We start from the raw sequence: 25,069 nt of genomic DNA on the forward strand, positions 1-25,069 counted from the left end.
CACACACCGCAAAAGACACACACAGACAAACACAAGTGCACATACATACACACGCAGATGTGTATGCTAGAGATTCTTACTGTGGCCTGCTTAGACATACTGTATGTACTAGGACATCAGCTGGACAGGTGATTTCTACAACCTCCACAGAGAAAACTAATACAACCATGACAACTCCTAATATAAAGAAAATGTAATAATGAAAGCACACGACTTAAGCCTTCCACCTGTGAAAATCAATAGTGTATTTCAAGCAACAATAGGTAGCAGAAATATTATTTTAAAAAAATAAATGCAAATATCATTTTTTTTCCAAAACCATGTTTTTTGTAGGCTAAATTTCTATCAGGGTGAGACGTTCTGAATTAGCTTTAAGCAATAATAACCACTGCGTATTTTTGGAGGAACAGCTTGTCTCGAAGGACAGACTAGACCATGTCACCAATCCAACCTGTACTTAGGAGATAATGGTCCATTTATGTGCTCTGGGAATTTTGGAGAATTATCAAACGCTCAGATGAAGGAGAAGATTGTGCACAACCCAGGAAAAGGTGCAGGACAAAGGCTGACTGTAGTTTTTGGAGTGAGACGTCCGCCCACTTAAAATCCTTTTTTGTTGTCTTCTATTATTTCATGGCTATATATAATAAAAGACAACAAAAAAGGATTTTAAGTGTGCAGACTTCTCACTCCGAATTATCAAACGCCGACATGGGAAGCACACATGAATGCCCTCCTTACTGTATTTTCCACTGGACAATTCGTAGAAAAATGTGATATATGTATTGCCGAAACTGGATAATATCTACTTCCCAGTGCACACAAAAACACATAAAACTACCTAGTGTTGCTTTAAGATACACAGGTGCCCTGAGGTGTTCATTTGCATTGGGGAGGTTTGGAAGGCAGCAATGTTAGCCGTGTTAGCCGTGCTAGCACCAATAGATTTAAATGCACATCACAGTCTGTCAGATTGATGCGGCTTCATTTTCGGGCTACTTTCACATTGAAATTATGCCAGTCGTTACGCAGCCCTCAGGGTGACAGCCTCATTTCTCAACCCAATGCACTGACCTACAGGGCTTTCTACAACACAGAGGCTGACTAACCCGATTGAGACAGTAGTAAACAATCCTGCCATGTACTGTAGTCCTTTTGACTGTGCTCCTAGCACAGGTGTTTTCACCAATTAGCTCATTCACATGGCTGAAGTGCTATGGTAATTGGGGTATGATGGTTTGAGTAAATTGACTGGGGAAAAAAAATGTGCAGCAGGACCATTTTGTGTTTGATGTCGAGATTTTTTATACCGTGTGTAAACAATTAAAAAAACGGATGGGTTCATAAAAACATCCACATCCAAGTGAACAGGAGCTACGGTTTTCACAATAATCAATAATCAGACTAAGACCCTGCTCACACATAGCCTACACAAGTATCTGGAGACGTTTCCCTTTGCTTGTGCTTTTCCAATACACACACAACCAAGAGATCTGAATGGCTTTCTCTTTCCTCTACACACTGCCAGCTACCGGCATAAGCCTATTTATGACGACTCTCGGTAGCCTATTTATGGATTCACCGATGGTGTGGGACCAACAATATTTTGGAAAACAGACGAAAGAAAAATATGTCAGTTTCTCAAAATACTCGACTATGCGTAAACAGGGTGTTATAAGAAAGCAAGGGTCCTGCTATATTTTCCTTCAGCCGCCCTCATCCCACAGGTGATTCTGCTAATTAGCCTTTCCACCTGGCTAGCTGCGGTAATCGAGCTAATTAGCATCAGCTGCTTCAGTGTGAATCGACTGCTTGGGACAAAGATGTGGCAGGACTGTCCACTCGCTGAATCCGGCATGTCTGCCTCCTGTCTGTGCACACACAGGGTGCCTTCGAATATGCAACCTTGCGTACTCCACTTGTGTTTGTGGCCTCATGTTTTGCTGATTCCCCGCTTCCGTGGAGAAAACAATTAAGCTTCCCTGTTGTCAGCCTAGCCACAACAATTTTTGGGAGACTATTCTTCATTCGCCATCCAGTTTGCAAATGAGAAAATGACTTTACAATTGACCTTTTGGGAGATATTGAAATATAATGCTCTTGTCAGTGATGTCATCACGACGTATTACTTCCTGGTACGAGGCCACAAGCACAAGTGGAGGACGCAAGGTCACATATTGGAATGCACTCACAGACCTACCTGACTGCAAGTTGACCTACTATGGTACTTTCTTAAAGGTAGAGTATGTAATTTCCTTAGTGGCTTACTAGTTAGCTTGTTACTCTAGTTGTTTCTGCCGCCAATTCACAGTTGTTGTCTTTTTCATGAGTATTGTATTCCCACTGCCATTAATTACTGCATAGTCATTATGACTGAGAAAATTACACTTTATATACACAAAAAGGTGGATCTTCTCCATGTACGCCGGTAATGGACATCTTCAAACATACTGTACTTTGGTGAGATCAGTAAATAGTAGTTTATTACTTGCTAAGTATTCATGAAAAGATCACAATTGGGAATCGGCAGCACAGTTGGGCAGCGTAGTTGCAATGCCTACTCTGGCCACAATCCTACACACTCTACCTTTAAAAAATATGCATCACGTCTTTGCCTAAAGCTGCCAAGGTGTCTGGCTAGCCGGTGGCCGTGAAAAAAACAAAAACAGAAAGGCAACAGCGAAAAGAGCACAGCTGTAGATAAAAGTTGGCTGGCCGATATTATTGGGTGACATCACGCTTATCTCCCCTTCACACGACCATGAAAGTGTCAAAGTAAATATATGGCTTTTATTATGATGCTGTCTGTGACTGGAGGACAAACGCTTGCGATGCAGGTCTCTGCCAGCGTGTATTCCTCTTGGCTCTTTTAAAAATGCACCCCGGGGAGGTAGGGATGCATGTGCAAGTGGACAGATCTAAATACATGTGTAAATGACCACCTCCACCACCAACAACAACAACAACATCAACATCAACAACAACGGTAAGATGAATTGTGTCCACACTTGCCAAGGTCATCTAGGATGCATCTGCCCACACATCCTGTGCAGCGCACATACTACTAATGTATCCATTCTACTAATGTATCCATTCTACTAATGTATCCATACTACTAATGTATCCTGCTTTGTCCTCCACATACTACTACTGTATCTTGCTACTACATACTACTAATGTCATAACAGTGTCATAACAGTGTCATAACAGTGTCATAATAGTGTCATGAACGAGTCATAAACATAATGACAATGTCATTTATGTTTTATGACCATGAAAAGTTGACATTGTTAGGCCTGTCTTTGTCATAACCGAATTTCACGTAAAGACAAAGTCATACAATGTTTATGACACATTCATGACTGCATTATGACAATGTTATGACACCGTTATGTCATACGTATGACGCCGGCGTCAAGTCGAGTGTTACCGAGGAGACTTGTACTAGAGGTGGTGTGGGTAATAATAACAATCTGAACACAGGAGGTCAATGACGTAGGCTACACCTTCAGAAACGAGACATACGGTATGTTAGAAAGCGACGGGTGCGTACTGCCACCTCGCATCGTCTTTGCGGTCCACTTTCAAGCCAACTTAGGACATGAGCCTTCTTCTCAATCCTCGCCATTTCACACCAGATATCTACGTCAAACAGAGCTTTTTTTGTGCTTTTACAGAAAAAATACAACTTTTGTACAAACAACTTTTTTGTTTCTCTCACCTCTTTTCCATTATCTATGCCTTGCTGTCGTCTTTTGATCTGTTCTCTTAGAGAGTGCACCTGAGATTGGAAGAGGAAGACATCAAGAGGAGAAGAGAGGAGTGGGTCAGAGGAAAGGATATGGGAGGGACCTTCAGAAGAGTAAGAGTATGCACATCCCGCCTCTCTGAGGCCAGGTGCAGGACAAAGGGTCATCTGATAGTGGAAAGAGTAGAAGTCAAGTCTGCACACTGTAGCTCCGCTTTGAAATGTATTTAGCTCATACAACGTTTCAATCATACAACGTTTCAATCATACAACGTTTCGACCCAACAGGGTCTTCATGACCCTGTTGGGTCGAAACGTTGTATGACCTAAATACATTTCAAAGCGGAGCAACAGTGTGCGGACTTAAGGATATGGGACCACCATTTTGTTTTCTTGAGAGGCTTCAGAGTTTCTTAGGGGTTTCTTTTTTCCCCCCACACATTAACAGACACGGACAGGGCTGCTCTGCTCTGCCTCAGCGTTGTGTGTTGCTGCTGGACAGTATACTTCTCTCTTGCCCGCTCGCTCGCTCGCTCGCTCTCCTGGTGTGGGATGATGTTGATGATGATGGCACTGCTCTGCTTGCAGATGGTTGGTCGGTTGGGTGGTGAGTGGGCCTCTCTGGGTTACTTCTCCAAGTGAAGTGTACTAGCCTCGCTTGGAACGAGTAACGCCCACATTTGCCGCCCGCCGCCCGGTGTATCCAATGATTAATTACACTGTAGAACTAGTGATTGGATACTCTCTGTGGTGAAAACGGGCGTTACTCGTTCTAGCAAGGCTAGGACACTTCACATTGAGAAATGCCCTCTGTCTCTGGCGTGTATATACCCTATATACTCACCTCCTGGGTGGAGGACTCCAACTCCTCCTCCAGCACTGACACACGCTCCAGGGCTACGCGGAGCCTCTCCCGCACCTGCATGTGGGGGTAGGGGGGGGCAGGGATGTGAGGGGGGTGACCCGGGGGCGTCCATAGCACACAGTCCATTAGATGGGGGGGGGGGGGGGGGGGGGGGAGATGAACAGGAAGGGAAGGGCATTTAAGGGAGGGGAGGGGAGGGGAGAAGTGTGTGTGTGTGTGTGTGTGTGTGTGTGTGTGTGTGTGTGTGTGTGTGTGTGTGTGTGTGTGTGTGTGTGTGTGTGTGTGTGTGTGTGTGTGTGTGTGTGTGTGTTTGAGAGAAAGAGAGAGAGAGAGAGAGAGAGAGAGAGAGAGAGAGAGAGAGAGAGAGAGAGAGAGAGAGAGACAGAGACAGAGAGACAGAGAGACAGAGAGAAGAGAAAATGAGAAAATGAGAAAATGAGGTGGAAATTGAAGGAGAGAGAAAGAGAGAAAGAGAGCAAAAGGAGGAGAGAAGAAAATAGAAATTGTAACTTCACAAGCGGATCAAGATAAAAGAAAACACCTGCAAGCATTTACGTCTGTAATTTCATAAAGGGAGAAATACCTTCTGGTCTTATAATGGTCCTGAAAGGAACATTAGGAACACGCCTCAAGGGACCCAGGGAGCACTGTCCCTGCACTTCAGACCTATTCAAATAGGGCAGGGGTGGGGAACCTTTTTCATTCGAAGGGCCACTTCAAATTCATCCGAGGGCCGTAAAAGTCCTCTGAGGGCCGTATTATGAACACAAACCAGGATTTCCCCCTGCACTTCTTGACCTTAAAAACAGTCCCCACCTTCTCTAGGACCCCTGAATATAACTTAATTGTATTGCAAATGTAATTTATCTAATATTCCTTTACAAAATATTTCATATTTCATGTGAAGCTGCATAACATTAAAATTATATCGGGGGCCGGATAAAACGACCTCAAGGGCCGCAAACCGCCCTCGAGACAGAGGTTCCCCACCCCTGAGCTAGAGGGTCCAGGTGCACCCGGGTTAAAATTTCCTGCTGCCCTGTGACTTAAAATTGTGTATAGTTCGACCACGTTTTTTGTATTATTCTTATTTTATGTGGTGCCTGAAAACCTGGTGTTTATTTTTTGAGTTGGCCCTTTCTGTACTGAAGTTGAATCACACTGCTGTAGTTAGATAGAGGACAGGACTATACATATATATCTCTAGCTATTCCTTTGTGTATGGACAATGGCCTCGCTTACATGAGACTTTTAATTTAGAATTAACTTCTGCTTTGAAAACATCATGTAAACACTTCATAATTCGTAATTATTTGAATGTGCCATGCAAACTCAATGGAACTATTTCTTTTTGAATTATCACGCATGTAAACGTAGTCATTGAGTCACTCTGGATAAGACAACTAAAGGGCCAAATTTTCAATCCATTTGTGTGTACAATGGAAGTGTAGGAAATGGGACAAGGTGACGGCGAGAAAGTGACAGCTGACAAAGGTGACAGGTATCAGCATAGATGTGTATAGAAGACTTTAGATACGTCACCATATATTCCACCGCGTCCGCACAGGTCTTCTATATACATCTATGCTGATAGAAGATTAGATATGTCACCCCCTTCGCCGTCTATACACATCTATGGGTATCAGCTGGCAGGTGACTGGAGAGTGGTGTGGTGTCGCGTGGCGTCGCACCTTCTCGTCCAGGGCTTTGTGGTGCTCGAAGAGGGACTTGAGGGCCTTGAGCACCTCCACCTCGCTGGACACGCCGGCCGGGGACTGGGCCTGCCGCTTCACCACCGTCATCCTCAGGGAGCGCTCATGACGAGACACCAGGCACTCCAGATGCTCCAGCAACAGCTGAGGTGGGGAGAGAGGGTGAGGAGCAGGGAGAGGAGGTGAGGGAGAGAGAGAGAGAGAGAGAGAGAGAGGGAGAGGAGGAGGGAGGGAGAGAGAGAGAGAGAGAGAGAGAGAGAGAGAGAGGGAGAGGAGTAGGAGGAGGAGAGAGGGAGAGGAGGAGGCAGAGGAGGAGGGAGAGAGAGAGAGAGAGATGAGGAGAGAGAGAGAGAGAGAGAGAGAGAGAGAGAGAGAGAGAGAGAGAGAGAGAGAGAGAGAGAGAGATGAGGAGAGAGAGGGGGGTGAGAGGGAGAGGAGGAGGGAGAGAGAGAGGGAGAGAGAGGAGGGAGATGAGGGAGGAGAGAGGGAGGAAGATGATGGGGAGAGAGGGAGAAGAGGAGGGATAGAGGGAGGGTGAAGGAGGGAGAGGAGGAGGAAGAGAGGGAGAGGAGGAGGGTGGAGAGAGACAAAGGGAAAGGAGGAGGGAGAGAGCGAGAGAGAGAGGGACAGGATGAGGAAGATGAGGAGAGAAGGAGGGAGAGAGAGGGAGAGGAGAAGGGAGGGAGAGAGGGAGAGGAGGAGGAAGATGAGGGGGGAGAGAGGGAGAGGAGGAGGGCGAGAGGGAGGGTGAGAGGGAGATGAGGAGGAAGATGAGGAGAGAGAGAGGGAGACGAGGAGGGAGAGAGGGAGGGTGAAGGAGGGAGAGGAGGAGGAAGAGAGAGAGAGAGGGAGAGGAGGAGGCAGAGGTAGGAGAGAGGAGGAGGCAGAGGAAGGAGAGAGAGGGAGGGTGAAGGAGGACAGATACACAGAGAGGGAGGGAGGATTGGAAAGAATAGCAGAGAAACAGGAAACGAATTGAAGGAAGGAGAACAGGGTGGAGAGAGAGAAATAAAGAGAGAAAGGGAAGATGTGAAGAAATGGATAAGAGTAAATGGAGGCCAAGAGAGAAAGGTGAAACAGAAATGGGCCCAGGGTCAACAAGGGAAAGGGTAAGAATGAACAAGTGAGAAAAAGAGAGAGAGAGAGAGAGAGAAAGATATAGAGAGACAGAAACGGAAAGCGAAAAGACACGGAGAGCGAGAAAGAGAAAAAGAGTTTGGAAACGGGAGGGACACATTGTCAACAACATGATTACTGCACCTTGGATAACAATTCATCGGCTGGCAAACAGGATGCTGGAAGAGGCTCAAATGTATATGTGAGCAGGTTGGCAGTAACAGATGGGGCTACATCAGGTCTGAATACAGAGTGTGGTGCCGCTGATGGAATTACACTAATGTGTGTATCAGCCAGCCGTTATGGATCCAGAAGAGAGAGTGCTGGTCTTCAGCCGTTAACCCTCCACTCCAAAACACACAGCTTGTAGCCAGACCGGTACCCCGTTTCTCGACAGTGTCGTTGCTAACCAATTACCAACTTACTAGGTTTCCAATTGTCAACTTAGTTAGCAACTACGCTTTCGAGAAATGCAATCACGGGGTGATGGTTCAAAAGTGTTTTGAAGTGGAAAACTATTTATTTCCCTTTTGCCTTTTATTTCATATTTTGGACTATGTTAGCTGCGCTATGTTAGCTTGTAGCACAGCGACATATTGTACAGTACATTCTAATACATTCAAAATTGGAGGCACATCATATTTTTACCTCAATTAATAACATTGATAATGTCATGTTTGTCATGTTTTTTCATAAGCAATGTGTAATTGATCCATCATATAGTGAAGTAAACTTTGACAGGACGACAGAACAAATAAACAAACAAACAAACAAACAAACAAACCCGCGTGTTGTTCCTCTCAGCCTTGAGTTCGGCGATCTCCTCTTCCCTCTCCAGGAGCTGCTCACGACACCCATTCAGCTCTTTGGTCAGTACAGCAAACTCCTGTGGATGGACACACACACACACACACACACACACACACACACACACACACACACACACACACACACACACACACACACACACACACACACACACACACACACACACACACAGAGTACGTGTTACTCACACACAGCATGGCGTAAGATGGAGAGGGAGACACAGACGCTCACAAAACAAAATAAACACTGAATGGAGAGAGCATTGCTCACACCCAAATACTGGCTTACAGTGTGTAGGACTGATGGACACAAACAGTGTTGCCAGATGTGTGTGATCAAATCCCGCCCAAAAGGTTACCAAAAACCGCCAAAATGCTAGCCTGGTGAAGTCTGGTTTATCAGGCTACCAAAATGCGCTAAATTCCGCCAAAATTCAACAAATTACATTGACTTCTATGGGCCCAAAACGGCAAAAAAATGCCAAATGGCCAAGTTTTTACCCGCAGACGCTCATCCCAAGTAGCCCAATTGGGCGGACACCCGCCCGATCTGGCAACACTGAACACAAACAGGTACACAATGCTGAGGTGGTAACATGAACACACTGAAACTCATGAATTGTTTCTTGTTGCCTCTTAGTGCAGATGCTGAAAACACTCAACTACATCATAACAACATTGCTATGACATTACCGTCCGAGAGCCTTAAATGACAGATTAAGACATAGCCATTATAATTTTGGTGACAGTAAGGTTATAACATGGGCTCTGTGCTAAGGGGTTAAACAAGTATCCTAGTAAACAACTACAAAACAGCAGAATGTGTTTTTGGCCTGGCAAGTTGGGTCTAGCTCTAACCTGGTTCTCACGCGATGGTTGGAACATTGTCAATCGCTTAGCTCTGGAAAGGCGTGGGTGTGTTCAAAACAGCTCGAACCAGATTGCGGAATTCACGTGGCTTTTTTTTAATCAAGTACTACTTCAACCACTGACTTGTATATACCCCGCCCCGCGATTCTGATTGGACAGGCTGTGAAATATCTGATTCTGTTCGGGCTCGTCTAAGATTTCCAGACCCTCGTGCGAGCTCACGAAGTTGAGCGGAAATGCACAAAGGGTCTGCGTGAGAGCCAGGTTGGTCTAGCTCCACACCATGAGGAACAATCATAGCTGGCCCATTAATCTGATCTGCTTCTGTCCTTTACTACAACACTCTATCTGATCTATCTTGTAGGGCAGTGGTTCCCAACCTTTTTCTTCAGGGACCCATATTTTTACCGTTGTAAGCTTTGGTGACCCAATCGCGCGAGTCCCATGATACTCTGTTTCCTGCAGAAACTCATTAGTTGTCATTTTATTCCTCAATTTGTCTTCAGTCAAATATAGTAGAATAACTGTTTAATGTAGCATATCACTTACATTTTGTTGCTTCTATGCATATATTAGTTTAAATGCTTTGTAATTTATTCAACATGGGGGGCTATATATGGTATAAAAATGAAACACCTTAAAATCAAGAGGGCTTCGCGACCCACTGTGGATATTTGGCGACCCATAGGTTGGGTCCCGACCCAACCGTTGGGAACCACTGTTGTAGGGCACAGTCATGGGTAAGCGATTATGGCGTCAGACTTGTAGCCCAAAGGTTGCCGGTTCAACTCCCGACCCGCCAGGTTGGTGGGGGGAGTAATTAACCAGTGCTCTCCTCCATGACTGAGGTACCCTGAGCATGGTACCGTCCGGCCGTAACTACTCTCCATTGCACAGGTGAGGCATAAATGCAATTTTGCAGTGTCACTTGTGTGCTGCGTCACAATGACAATAGGTGTTGGATTTTCCCAGTTGGGCTTTCACTCCACTTCTAATTTTGAGTCTGTACAGTGAGTCATTGGGATGGGATTAGCAGTGACGCCAGGCTATACATTTCATGTCATATGGTCTGTTCCATTACTCGTTCTGTGTACTGTGTACTTTGTTTAAGTGCAATGAAATACACTTTCCACCCTCAGCGTTTCACGAGGCGAGTACATTCTGATTTACGTTCTGTCTGATACAATTAACGGAAATGACGGTTTGTCGCGTGTCTTCAGAGTTTACCAACCGCCAATATACAATTCATCATGGAAGACACTGTTCGTTGTGTTGACATTTGTTTTTTTTACCCCTGCATATTATACACATGGCGATTGCACGGTAAGTACGAGTATTGGAAAAGACCAATAGTCTGGCTAGCCAGTCTACGGAAATAAGGAAGGCATTTCAAAAACTAGATGCCTGGAGTTTCACTGCAATACTGACAGCCTGTCAGTTTCATAAAGGCTGACAGCGAATGGCAACTGTTAAAAACAAAAGTCACCCCAGCAGCCCACACAGATGACAGCATTATGAGCACAGTGCTCTTAGCTTCACCTGAATATGCACAATACAGACCCAGCCAACAACATAGAAAACACACACACACATGCACGCACGCGCGCACACATACACACACACACACACACACACACACACACACACACACACATACACAAACACACAAGCACACACACACACACACGCACAAGCACACACACACACACAAGCACACACACACACAGAAAAATATATGCACAGACAGAGAAAGGCCTACTCTAACCTCGTGTTCAACATCCCACGCATGGTCTTTGATCACTCCAAGCTCTAACTGTGCTATGTCTGCTAGCGGATATTCTCCCACTGTATTTACTTTTCCAAAGCAACACAGCACATACTGGTCTGGTGTGAGATGGACGTAATGGTTTATTTGCTGTTGCTTCTCCTCCTACAGCAAATGAGGCATTTAGGGAAACCTAGGGGTAAGAACAAAGACACTAGCCACTGACTTTATTTATTTGTAGTTTATTTGTCAGGGACAATGCAGTGCAGATGTGAGTACATTTAAGGTTTGTAGCTAGACAGCTAATTTGCAACCTCAGTGCCCTCAGTACCTTATATAGGACCCCTACTGTACATGGACTGCGTTCTTCGGTTGCATTCCATTCAACAGTTGAAGAGTTCAGAGGCAAAACCCCCTAACTCCATTTCTGAAGACCTGCACTTCCATATTTTTAGAGAACCCTGTTGTTGGTTTGGTTTGCATTCATGTACTTGATAATACATATAAATAGTTATATTACATAAATAAAATAAAAAATATGCAATTTTGATAGCTTTGTATTAAATACAAATGAATTAAGATTATTTTCTGAAAAGGCACTTAGGGGGTTTTGCATCTGAACTCTTCAGTTTTAAAGCATACACGATTAATCTGCAAGGATTCTTCCATCCTAAATGTCCGCATTCGTTCCTTACCCACACAGACAACCAGCGCTGATAGGATGGTGGTTGCGTTTGACTGTCAATCAAAAGAATTCTACAAGAATTCTAACTGTCAATCAAGTCAACTAATAATGCTCATTGCATTGGTCATTTCATCAATTTAAATAGCTCTCTGAAATGAAGGATCAGCAGAAAAAATATATTTGGCTTTGGTTTGAAACAGACGGGAAACTACCGTTTGCCCAAAGTAGAGTAGACTCTGCAAGAATTGTCAAGGAGATGCATTGACTCAAGTCTCCCATAGAGCTTGAAAGTCCCGCCCCTTAGTTCCGCATTTCATGGGACCTAAGCTGACCATCTAACAACATGGTAGCGAGTAAATATCTTCTGATTTCAGCCATTATATGCGTTGGGCTACAAATATTCTGTTTAAGAGGCTAGCTATAGATTATTCATACAGAAGTATCAATATTTTGTCCCGAGGCCGTCTGCATGAAAAATGTGAAGAAACACACCCTTCTAAAAAGTTTGGGGGTTCGTACGAAAAATTAAACAAAAATATCAGAAAAAAAAAATGTGTAGCTTGTGGCACAACTCGAAGGGGATCGAAATATCATTTTAATACCGCCATTGGATTACATGCTACAATTTTCCGTTAAAAACGCTGTTGAGGTCCCATGACATCGGGGGAAGTGACATTTCAAGCTCTATGGAGCTGAATGTGAATTGGCTATTTTCTTCCAGTTCCCGAGTCTAATCCCACCCCCACCATTGCTTCACTTCAGATTAGAACATACGTTATCCCCTCTAGTCTGTATCATTGTCACTGGCACATGATTATGAAAATATGTAGCCTCATATTAGCCTGATTATCATCGACGTTCAAATCTCTTCGAGACTTGGTCTGACCAAGAGCATAACAATTAACGTTTCCCAAACGGCATGGTTGACCTGCCTCCCTTGGTTTGCTTATGGTTGTTTGCTTATCGACAAAGTTGGAGGAGTTCCCGTATTTGCTGGAACTCAAAAAGTACTTGCATTGCCCTTGACCTGACTTGTTGCAACGCTGAAAGTGTTGCGTCACTAGGAGGACACAGCCTGGCTAGCCTCATATAGCCACCGTTCCACCAGCGGAATGCCATAGGCCTGCAAATCCTTGAAACAACTACTTCACTACTATGACACTACATACAACAAAAAACACTGGGGGTGTAAATCACAGCCTCCATGACGATATGATTCCATATTGATTTCTTAAGGCAGCGATTTGATTATTTTCTATACTTTTAAGAAAAAACCCACGATACCATATGATTCGATTCAATTACATTTTTTTCCAATTACTTTTCCACTTCTATTATGCTTTGGAGCTATAGGGCATTGGGCAGGAGCCAGTGGTTCGAATATTTTTCGACACTTAAGAATGGCCCACGATACGATATGATTCGATTCGATCGTCGGCCGTGGGATTGATGCATCGATACATATTGATTATTATTTACACCCCTAAAAAACACAGTCGTAATTCAACACTTAGAGAGACTATTTAAGATCTCTTAAGAGTGTATTTGTGTAACGGATGCCAGCTAGCAGAGTTTGGCGTAGAACATTAGTGAATCTCCCTCCCAAAGCCTGATGCTGTATCGGTAGCACTGAGCTATCGGTCTGGTCCTTTAGCTCAGTGGTATCGTGCTGTGGCTCCCATGACCGAACTGTAGCGTTGACTGGTAGGCGGCGGATTTGACCCACAAGGGTGAACTAGCGCAGACCTCAGTTACACTGTTCCCAGGGTGCTCTCTAAGTGTTGTATATACACTGCATTCTTTTACTGTCCAGAGTCTTAAAAAATAAGTTACAACTTGGACAATGCCATACTGGTAATGACAAACTGACTAGCTGTTACCAGAATGGCAATGACCAAGTCGTAATGTATTACTAAAGGCCCCGTGCACTGTCATAGTAGTGTAGTGCTATAGTGGTTAACTTTCAATGTCTATTACAGCGTGCCACAGGAGGTATGGCGTGCATTAAGGGGCTACATCCAATAAAATCACAAAAGCGATAAAATTCCACTTCAGGACAACGCCCAGTTTTAATTCAGCTTAAAACATTGCTAGCATATATGGCAGTACCTCAAGCATCTGAATTCCATTGATGGAGAGAAAAATGTATTCTTTAGTTACAATCCAGTTCCACATATTCCAAATCACTTGGTTTTACCCGTCCAATTCAGCCAGGTGATTAGCTGGTTGGATGATCATCTGTTTGAACTAAACAGGTAAAACAAAGTCATTTGGAATATGGGGCCCTAGAATGTAACTAATGATTCTATTTTGCCCATCAATACTGAATTCTGTCAATGCTACTGTACCTCCACTGTAGCCAGGTCGTGCCCTCCTAGTGACGCAACAGCTTCAGCGTTGCTACCAGTCAGGTCAAGAGCAATGCAAGTACTTTCTAAGTCCCCGCAAATACGGGAACTCCTCCCACTTTGTTGGGAAGCAAACAATCATTAGCAAACCAAGGGAGGCCATTTGGGAAATGCCGTTTGGGAAATGTTAATTGCTATGCTCTTGGTCAGACCAAGTCTCAAAGAGATTTGAATGTCGATGATAATCAGGCTACCGCCACTGTCCCATGATGGTTAATTACAGCATTACATGAGTCTTTTTCTTCATCTCTGTTCAGGCCTGAGTAAGAGATGAGATTACTCAGAGCTACTACATGTGACAGACAGGGGGAGAGAGTCACTGCCCGTCTCAAAAAACACACACATATCGATGTACACACATGTACACACACACACATACACACACACACACACACACACACACACACACACACACACACACACACACACACACACACACACACACACACACACACACGCATCCAGCACACGCTCATGCATGCACATACACACACACACACACACACACACACACACACACACACACACACACACACACACACACACACACACACACACACACACACACACACACACACACAACCCCACTAACAGGCCATCTCAGCAACCTACACAACCAGAGTGTAATGGACCCCACCCTGTCCAGTCTTGTCCAGTCCTGTCACATCCCCAAACTCAGCCAAGAGGGAAGAGGGTTCACCATATCCTTAACAGCACATCCTCCAGAGCCAGTGGATCAATCACACACACACATGCAGAAGACACGTATGCACATATGCACGCGCGCGCGCGCGCGCGCGCACACACACACACACACACACACACACACACACACACACACACACACACACACACACACACAAACTACATACACACATGCACGCACGCACGCATGCACATACACATGGGCGTATGCACAGATGCATGCACACACACACAGACCACCCATGCATTTGCACAAGCACGTACAAACACACGCACACACACACTACACACGCATGTGTGCACTACATACACACGCACACACATGCACGCATGCACACACACACATGGGCGCACGCACGTACAAACACACATACCCACATACACACACCTTCTGTCTCACTCACACTTTCTGACACACATGCACAAACAAACACACACCCAAAAACACACACACTATGCCAATCAAGTCCACCGTATCCATCCTCACTATCCTGATGGATCATTTGGAGTAGTCAGTGGTTCTTAACTGGAATAGCCTTTGGACCCACAATCTTCCATGGCCATTACTTTGGGACCCAATATTTTGTCGCGCAGTCAGCATATTCAAATAATAATGATCAAAAATATGTCCATGCATTTGACAATGTTCATCAGCATTTGCATGTCTATCAACTAGTGGAGAGGAGCATTGACCATGTTTCACTCTCTCTTTGACATCAGTCACTTATTTGTGACTGGCAATAAAAGGGTCAATTCATACATTTTTACACCACAGCTCTGCGACCCACCCAGGAGTTAACCAAGCTAACCCAGGACTCCTCCGCGACCCAATTTTGGGTACCGACCCACCAGTTAAGAAACACTGCCTTAGACAAGGAAGAGTATGTACACAGTAAATGTTGTGGTGTTAATTCAACACTTAGAGAGTTCATTTGAGTCCAAATGATGTCAAATCAACTCTATAAGTGTTAAATGAGCACTGCAGAATTTACTGTGTAGAAGGCTCTTCTACTAGTGGACAGGGGCAGCTGTGGTGTAATGGTTAGGGCGTTGGGACTGTTCTGTAGATCACAGGGTTGCAGGTTACATCCCCACCTTTACCTATGCCTTCCTCCCTCCATGGCTGAAGTGCCCTTGAGCAAGGCACCTAACCCCTCACTGCTCCAAGGAATGTAACCAATACCATGTAATATCTATTAGTAGCTTTCAGTAAAAGCATCAGCTACATGTAATGTACAAATACAGTATGTACAAGACAAAACAGAAGGGACTTAAATGACATAAATGACTCGTGAATTTAAGTCTGCAGTGGAAATGTGGCTAACATTGTGGAAGGGTTAAGTGGCTTAAGTCAAAGTCCAATCTCACGCACATCCAGATGCTTATTCGGGTGCAGGTTCAAAAGACGTTAAGTTCATAAAATGAAAAAAGAAAAAACCGCAACACCGATGCTCCCATTTACTTCATTTTAATGTGACGTTTCGGGCCACCCCGGCCCTTCCTCAGACATCAATTGAAAAATCTCAAGGCACCCCAAACATTCTTTCTTTTTTTTAATGTAGCAAAATGTAACAAATGTAACAAATACATATCCTTCCATGTAACAAACCGCGCGCACACGCACACACACACACAGAACTACCCCTCCCATATAACATTCCCTTCTTTTAAAAGGTTACTTGAAAAATCTGCCATCTGTACATGTAAGCTTACCTACAAACTCATGCCAAATACTCAACATTCAAATAGCATTCATCAATTTAAGATAAGTAACTTGTTAACATTTTAAACTTCTTATTATCCATACATGTTTACTGTAATCACATGACAAGTATCATTCATTTCACACAGTGGAACAACTTGCAACAATTTACATTGTTTTTTATCAGTATGTAATGCACAGAACGGTGTTAAAGTCATTTTGCAATCAGGGCATTCCTTTTCTCTCTCTCTCTCTCTCTCTCACACACACACACACACACACACACACACACACACACACACACACACACACACACACACACACACACACACACACACACACACGTGACTTGCAGTCAGTGGGAGACTTGGGCCTGCGAGGACGAACACAGCCTCTCTATCCTTGCAGGGATGGATGACAGACAAACGCGCAACTCTTGATCCAGAGCTCTGAGGCGCTCCCTGTGCTTGTTCTTAATGAACGTCAAGCTGGAAAAGCTCAATTCGCACAAATACGTAGTGGAAAATGGCAACAGCATGTCAATAGCTGTGCCTGACAATGTCGGGTAATTCTGTTGTACGGAAATCCAGAATGTATCAAGTGACATGTCATGAAACTGCATCCGTAAAGTGCGATCCTCTCTCATCTCAGCCAGTTGCTCCTGCGCCTGCATTGACAGGTCGGCTGCGCTCTCCAGAGCGCACGCATTCCATGGGTCACGTACCCAGTCAAAGCCAGCGAAGGTCTCCGCTGGAAAATAGATGTTAAATCTCTCCTCGAGGGTTTGCAAATGCCCAGAGATAAGGTCGGAATTTTTTTTGGTATTGGGATGTTGGCTGTACAGAGGGAACATCTCAACTTTCCCCTGCTTCACACGAGACCGCCAGAGTGTGAGTTTGGACTTGAAGCCGCGCAGTTTGTCCGATGATGTCAGAAGATTTTCCGCTTTCCCTTGCATTTTAGTGTTAAGTTCGTTGAGGTGTTTGAAGATATCTGCAAGGTATGCGAGTTTCGCCCACCACTGTTCATCTGCAACTAACGCTGCATGTGCAGAATTCTCTTCGGATAGGAACACTTTGAGTTCCTCTCTCAACTCGTACAGCCTGTCCAAAACCTTTCCGCGTGAGAGCCATCGAACAGCAGTATGTAACAGGCTTTGGTGCTCAGCACCCATCTCCTCGCATAAGATGTGAAAAAGACGCGAGTTTAACGGCCGTGCCTTGATGAAATTAACAATGCCCACTGCCCCGTCCAGTACATCAGAAAGTTCTTTGGGCAAAGTCTTTGCAACTAATGCCTCTCTGTGGAGGAAGCAATGCGTTGTGCGAACATTCCTGTTTTGCTCTCGAACCCTGCTGATGAACCCTTTCACATTACCCGTCATCGCAGCAGCGCCATCGGTGCACACACTGATGCAGTTAGCCCAACTTAGACCTCCCTGTTCAAGGTATTCGGTTGTCACCCGATAGATCTCCTCTCCCGTTGTTTTGTGAGGCAAACACTTGCAAAATAAAAAATTGTCCCGGATTTCTTCTCCATCCACAAACCTAACACATCCCAACAGCTGTGCGTGGCCACTCACGTCTGTTGACTCATCCACTTGCAAAGCGAATTTCCCACATTGTCTGATTTTGTCAAACACCACCTCTTCTATGTCTGCTGACATGTCATTGATTCGCCTTGCAATTGTTGAGTTTGAAAGGGGTACTTTCGAAATCTCTTTGGCTGCTTGTGGGCCCAACATTTTCTTAACCATCGCTATGCATGATGGCATTATCGTTTTTTCGGCAATGGTATGGGGATCTTTAGCTTTAGCTATTATTTCGGCTACCATATAGCTAGCCTCCTGAGCATTTTTTGAGACACTGGTACTTTTGAGCATCACCTGCTCCTGTCGGCTGTGCTGACTCTTCAAACGAAGAAAATATTCCCTGCTTTGATCGGCCTGTACTGGGTGATGGGTCGTCAGATGCCTTTTTAACTTGCTGGGTACCATGGCCTGGTTGGATAGTGTGTTATTGCACAGCAGACACAGCGGTTGAGGGCAGGATGGGTCGCCGGTGGAGATAAACCCGAACGTGAGGTAATTCTCGTCATATTGGCGTTTCTTCTTCTTGCTGGTCTCCACCTCCGTCCGTGAATTGCCACACGATGAAGATGAGGAAGTTACTGTTTCGGATTGAGACGAGTCCGATTCTGGGGCTTTTCTTTTCAGAAATTTGTCCATTGCTACAGTCGTAACACACAACCAGTGAGTTACTCTCACTGTACAATGTACACAACTGACGTAACATAGCAACGCAACGTGAGCTCAGAAAAGTAACACATTTTGCGGACGTCACACAACCTACATTCAAGTTGTTTATCTCAGATGTAGACTGTGGCAGCATAAATGTAGGCCTACAGTGCTAATGTTAGGCTAGATGAAAAAAAATCCATTGACTAAGCATTCATTTGTTAATTTAGACACCTGTTTATCATATCACACGCTTTGTACATTTATTGACGTCAATTTCACATAATGTCAGCCACGTTTCTGCGGCACCCCTGAGGGGGGCGTGCGGCACCCCAGGGTGCCGCGGCACCCCGGTTGAGAAACACTGCTGTATACTAAGCCAAATACTACCTCACACACCACCCATCCGAGTAACGGAATGCAGTATTACCGTAACAATCACACACACACGCACACATACATGCACGCGTATGCATGCACACACACACACACACACACACACACACACACATACATAAGCACGCACGCACGCACGCACGCACACACACGAACGCACGCACACACACACACACACACACACACACACACACACACACACACACACACACACACACACACACACACACACACACACACAGCTTGATGAACCTCATTGGCTCCCCACAATATTGTAGAGGAGTGTGCCCCACTCAAGCCGGCCTGTGTGCTGTGCTAACTGTGCTGTACCGTGTTGTGTTGTGTTGTGTTGTGTTGTGTTGTGTTGTGTTGTGTTGTGTTGTGTTGTGTTGTGTTGTGTTGTGTAGTGCAGTGCAGTTTTATGTTGTGTTGTGTTGTGTTGTGTTGTGTTGTGTTGTGTTGTGATGTGTTGTGTTGTGTTGTAGTGTGTTGTTTTGTGTAGTGTAGTGCAGTGTAGTGTTGTGTTGTGTTGTGTTGTAGTGTGTTGTTTTGTTTTGTGTTGTGTTGTGTTGTGCCGTGTAGCATAGTGTAGTGTAGTGTAGTGTTGTGTTGTGTAGTGCTGTAGTGTAGTAGCCGGAGTTGACATATGGCCTCCATGCGAGTGAGCGCCACAGAGTTATACTCCACCAACACCCATTTGGCTCGACTGTGCTGCCGCTCTGCTCCTGGGTATCGGGACAGCCCAGCCATGCGTGAACTTGCGTGACATGCTTATATGCACACATACACACACACACACACAGATGCATGTGTGTCCGCGCACTTACACTTACACACACACACACACACACACACACACACACACACACACACACACACACACACACACACACACACACGCAAGCACACTCGCACACACGCAAACACACACACACGCACTCACACACACACACACACACAGGGACATACTGTATGAACACACTGAACACATACTGTATGAGGAAACACTCACACACACGCGCGCGCAATCAGGCCATTGAAAGCCGTGCACACATCAGAAGACAAGAGTGTCTCACGTCACGTGTTCCTCGTCACATGTTTCCTCCCAAGGCCCTGCTACTACAACATCGGAAAATTCCCACTCTGAGAAATGACACCACCAAATGCTAGCCTGCCTCCCTGTCCTCCATCCTCGCACATTGGCTTTTTCTTTCACTCAACATGTTTGCTAACCAGGCCAGCAAAACTAAACGTTAGTTTAAATCATTCAAGGTGGCAGAGAGTGGCTTCCTTCCATACAAAAGACCAACCTATTATCTACTGTGTATGGCTTTTAAAAGCCCAGGGTCTGGTAAAAATAGACGCTTATTCTCACAGACACTCGATAAGTGTCCCCCCCGCCCCTGCCATCACCATTCAGACACATTGCAGAAGCAGCACCAGCAGCAGTGGAACCACCAGGCAGCTTCTAGAAGCAGCACCAGCAGCAGTGGAACCATCAGGCAGCTTCTAGAAGCAGCACCAGCAGCAGTGGAACCACCAGACAGCTTCTAAAAGCAGCACACGCAGCAGTGGAACCACCAGGCAGCTTCTAGAAGCAGCACACACAGCAGATGAACCACCAGGCAGCTTCTAGAAGCAGCTATAGGTCAGCCGCAGCTCGAGAGCTTCCAGCAGCAGAATCAGAGAAGCGTTCAGCGCGGCAACGACGCCAAAGCGAGAAGCACCAGCGCTCTGGCTGACAGGCATTTCAAACACGAGAAACAGTCGCCATGGCAACACAAACACTTCACCAATTGCGATGAGAAAAAAATCCCACATACAGCTATAAGGCATTTCCCAAGCAAAGCAGTCCAGCTCAGCCCCAGCCAGTACATTGACTGCAACCGTCTGACTGTCCTCTTTTTCTGACCAATCACACCCCTCCTTCTATTTCTCCCAAGTCTCAACATGAACCAATTGGGATGCTCCATTGAAGGAGATATCTACTGCACCTTTTGCTCAAAGCTAATCAAGGGGGAGCAGAAGGAGGTAGTGGAATGTGGAGAGGCTGAGGAACCAACGTAGAGGGTGAGAGGAGGGGGATGGGTGAAACACAGGAAGAGAGAGAAAGAGAGGGGAGGGAGAGAGGTGTGAAGAACAGAGTAGAGATGGAGGGAGAGAGGAGGCAGAGAAAGAGACAGATGAAATGACAAGAGAGAAAGAAAGAAGAGAAGGGAGAGAGAGAGAGAGAGAGAGAGAGAGAGAGAGAGAGAGAGAGAGAGAGAGAGATTACAAGATCGGGGGGAGGTGGGGTAGAGATGGAGAGAAATACAAGGAGGTATAGATAGACAGAGAGAGAGCGAGAGAGAAAGAGAGAGAAAGAGAGAGAGAGGGAGCGGTTTAGATAGACAGAGAGAGAGAGCGAGAGGAAATCACGAGAATGAAAGGAAAAGAACAGACAGAGATAGAAAGAGCGAGAGAGAGAGTGAGAGAGAGAGAGAGAGAGAGAGGGAGAGAGAGAGAGAGAGAGGGAGGGACAGGCACAGGGGACTAAGCAAAAGAAGAAGCGAGGGAAAGATGGACAGATGGTGACTCAGTGTGTCCATAGGACGTTGGCATTCTGGGACTGTGTCTTGCTGAGAACGGGCTAGAATTCCTTTTTTGGCACCACTGGCCCACAATTCAGTGTGTTTGTCCTGTCGTATGGCCGGCCGGCCGGTCACTCCCCTCTTCAAACTGCCTGCCTGCCTGCCTGCCTGCCTGCCTGTCTGCTTGCCTGCCTGCCTGCCTGCCTGCCTGTCTGCCTGCCTGCCTGCCTGCCTGCCTGCTTGCCTGCCTGCCTGTCTGACTGTCTGACTGCCTGCCTGCCTGCCTGTCTGCCTGCCTGCCTGCCTGTCTGTCTCCCTACCCTGCCTTCCTGCCTGCCTGTCTGCTTGCCTTCCTGCCTGCCTGTCTGCTTGCCTTCCCGCCTGCCCAGCTGCCTGCCCGTCTGCCTTCCTGTATGCCTGCCTGCCTGCCTGCCTGCTTGCCTGCTTGTCTGCCTACCTGCCTGCCTTCCTGCCTGCCTATCTGTCTCCCTACCCTGCCTGCCTGCCTGCCTGTCTGCCTGTCCGCCTGCCTGCCTGCCTGCCTTCCTGTCTCCCTACCTTCCCTGCCTGCCTTCCTGCTTGCCTGCCTGCCTGTCTCCCTACCCCGCCTGCCCAGCTGCCTGCCTACCTGCCTGCCCGACTGCCTTCCTGGCTGTCTGCCTGCCTGCCTGCCTGCCTGCCTGCCCGTCTGCCTTCCTGCCTGCCTGCCTGGTTATTCTGCCTGCCTGCCTGCCCATCTGCCTTCCTGCCCGCCTGCCCAGCAGCCTGCCTGCCTTCCTGCCTGTCTCCCTGCCTGCCAGCCTTCCTGTCTGCCTGTCTGCCTTCCTTCCTGCCTGCCTGCCTGCCTACATGTCTGCCTACCTTCCTACCTGTCTGTCTGCCTTCCTGTCTGCCTGCCGGCCTTCATGTCTGCCTGCCTTCCTGCCTGCCTGCCTGCCTGCCTGCCTGCCTGCCTGCCGGCCTACCTGCCTGCCTGCCTGTCTGTCTGCCTGCCTGTCTATCTCTCTACCCTGCCTGCCTGCCTGTCTGCCTGCCTGTCTGCCTGTCTGTCTGTCTGTCTGCCTTCCTGCCTACCTGTCTGTCTCCCTACCCTGCCTTCCTGTCTGCCTGCCTGTCTGCCTGCCTACCTTCCTGCCTGTCTGTCTGCCTTCCTGCCTGCCCACACCCATTCTTTTCTCAGCACACACTTACACAGAGGCCCTACTCAGCACCCTTTACAGGAAGAGCATCTCTCTCTCTTTCTGTCCCTGTCTCTCTCTGTCCTTCTTTCTTTATCCTTCTCTCTCTCACACACACACATAGACTCTCTCTCTCCCTCTCTCTCCGACACACACACACACACGCACTCGCGCATGCGCGTGCATGCATTCACACACGCACACACACTCACCACACACAGCCTCCTCTTTCTCCCCCTTATTGTGATCTCTCTCTCTCTCTCTCTCTCTCTCTCTCTCTCTCTCTCTCTCTCTCTCTCTCTCTCTCTCTCTCTCTCTCTTATCTCTCAGTTACCATCAGTTCATCTTTCTCTATTTGTGTCCTCTGTCATCTCTCCCCTGCTCTGCTTCTACAGTAGCCTCCTCCTCTTCTCTTCCTCCTCTACACACTGTCTCTCACCATCCCTCTCTCTTCTCTCTGTCCCTCTCACACAAACAGGCACGCACCCTTCCCCTCCCTCTCTCTCCCTCTCTCTCTCCCCCTCTCTCTCTCTGCCCCTCTCTTTCTCCTGCTCCATCAATGGATGAGATAATCCACAAGAACACCTAAGAATAGCTTCCAGAAGCCAACTCATTAAGATGCAGTAATATGCTAATGGACTGGTTTCCTTCCTTCGTGTCTGTTTTAACAGCAGTGATTTGACTTCCTCCCCATTCCTTTGCTGTCTACAGTACGTCTCTCCACTCTTCACTCTCTCCGCTCTTCTCCTCTTCTTTCGCTCTTCTCTCTCTCCGCTCTGCACTCTCTCCGCTCTTCTCCTCTTCTTTCGCTCTTCTCTCTCTCCGCTCTACACTCTCTCCGCTGCTCTTCTCCTCTTCTCCTCTTCTTTCGCTCTTCACTCTCTCCGCTCTTCTCCTCTTCTTTCGCTCTTCACTCTCTCCGCTCTTCTCCTCTTCTTTCGCTCTTCACTCTCTCCGCTCTTCTCTCTCTCCGCTCTTCACTCTCTCCGCTCTTCTCTCTCTCCGCTCTGCACTCTCTCCGCTGCTCTTCTCCTCTTCCTTCGCTCTTCACTCTCTCCGCTCTTCTCTCTCTCCGCTCTTCACTCTCTCCGCTCTTCTCCTCTTCTTTCGCTCTTCTCTCCGCTCTTCTCTCTCTCCGCTCTGCACTCTCTCCGCTGCTCTTCTCCTCTTCTTTCGCTCTTCTCTCTCTCCGCTCTGCACTCTCTCCGCTGCTCTTCTCCTCTTTTTTGTTCTTCCTTGCTCATGCTGTCATCAGCTCTGAACGCACTGGATGAACTAAGGAGATATGCAGTGCTCTCTCTCTCTCTCTCTCTCTCTCTCTCTCTCTCTCTCTCTCTCTCTCTCTCTCTCTCTCTCAATTCTACCTCTATCTTTCAGCATCTCAGCCTGACTGCTATCTATCTATCTATCTATCTATCTATCTATCTATCTATCTATCTATCTATCTATCCTCTGTGTGTGTGTGTGTGTGTGTGTGTGTGTGTGTGTGTGTGTGTGTGTGTGTGTGTGTGTGTGTGTGTGTGCGTGTGTGTGTGCGCGCTCACGCATGCATATGCCCGTTTATGCGTTAAATGCATTGAATGTATGTTTGCATTTATGGATGGCCTCCTCCAGTCTGGTATCAGTCTTTTAAGTAACTCTTGAGACTCTTTAACTCATGGCCCTGCTGTGGCCAAACGGTAGGGCACTCGTCTACCATGCGGCTGACCCGGGTTTCATTCCCTGCACAGGTCCTTTGCCGGCCCTTCCCTGTCTCTCTCTCCCCACTCGCTTCATGTCACCACATTCACTGTCCTGTCAAAAGTCAAAAAGACCCAAAAAAAAACCTCTTTTACTCATGGGTCATTTCACGTGAAATCAGACACTTTGGGACCCGACCAACACAGATTTCAATCATACTCATACTCGTTCAAATCATACTCATCATGCTGTGCCTGTTTAGTAGCAGGGTAGCACCCCAGAACTGCATTTGTGTGAATCTGACACCAATATTAAGGGAGAAACAGACTAGCAAAGGTTTACGTATGAGGGTAGGACACTATACATTCAGCCTTGATTATATCAGTCAGTGTAAGTCACAAAAAGATGTCCGAGGTGTTGTTTGAAAGCTCTTTTCTGGCTCTACAAATTACACAACCAGCATGGAATACAACAACCTTCAGAATATGAATTATGATACTTTGAAATATTAAAAAACGTATATTTTAAAATGGCTAGTTTCTAGGGGGGCGCTGTGGTGCAACGCGCTAAGCCCCCCACATTTGGGCTTTCATACCCATGGGGACC

The 25,069-nt window shown here is 46.5% G+C and overlaps 1 protein-coding gene across 1 annotated transcript in view; it reads right to left on the minus strand.

The window, feature by feature from the left end:
* The window catches only part of ppfia3 (PTPRF interacting protein alpha 3), a 91,750-nt gene that overhangs the window by 60,905 nt on the left and 5,776 nt on the right, over positions 1-25,069 (minus strand). The window contains exons 2-5 of the mRNA XM_063216222.1: positions 8,226-8,327; positions 6,305-6,469; positions 4,593-4,667; positions 3,722-3,781 (exon numbers count right to left, since the gene is read on the minus strand). Of these exons, the coding sequence (XP_063072292.1) occupies positions 3,722-3,781; positions 4,593-4,667; positions 6,305-6,469; positions 8,226-8,327 (402 nt within the window). The remainder of the gene's footprint in view (positions 1-3,721; positions 3,782-4,592; positions 4,668-6,304; positions 6,470-8,225; positions 8,328-25,069) is intronic.

This window comes from Engraulis encrasicolus, chromosome 2 (genome assembly GCF_034702125.1).
Source record: "Engraulis encrasicolus isolate BLACKSEA-1 chromosome 2, IST_EnEncr_1.0, whole genome shotgun sequence".
Lineage (NCBI taxonomy): Eukaryota > Metazoa > Chordata > Actinopteri > Clupeiformes > Engraulidae > Engraulis > Engraulis encrasicolus.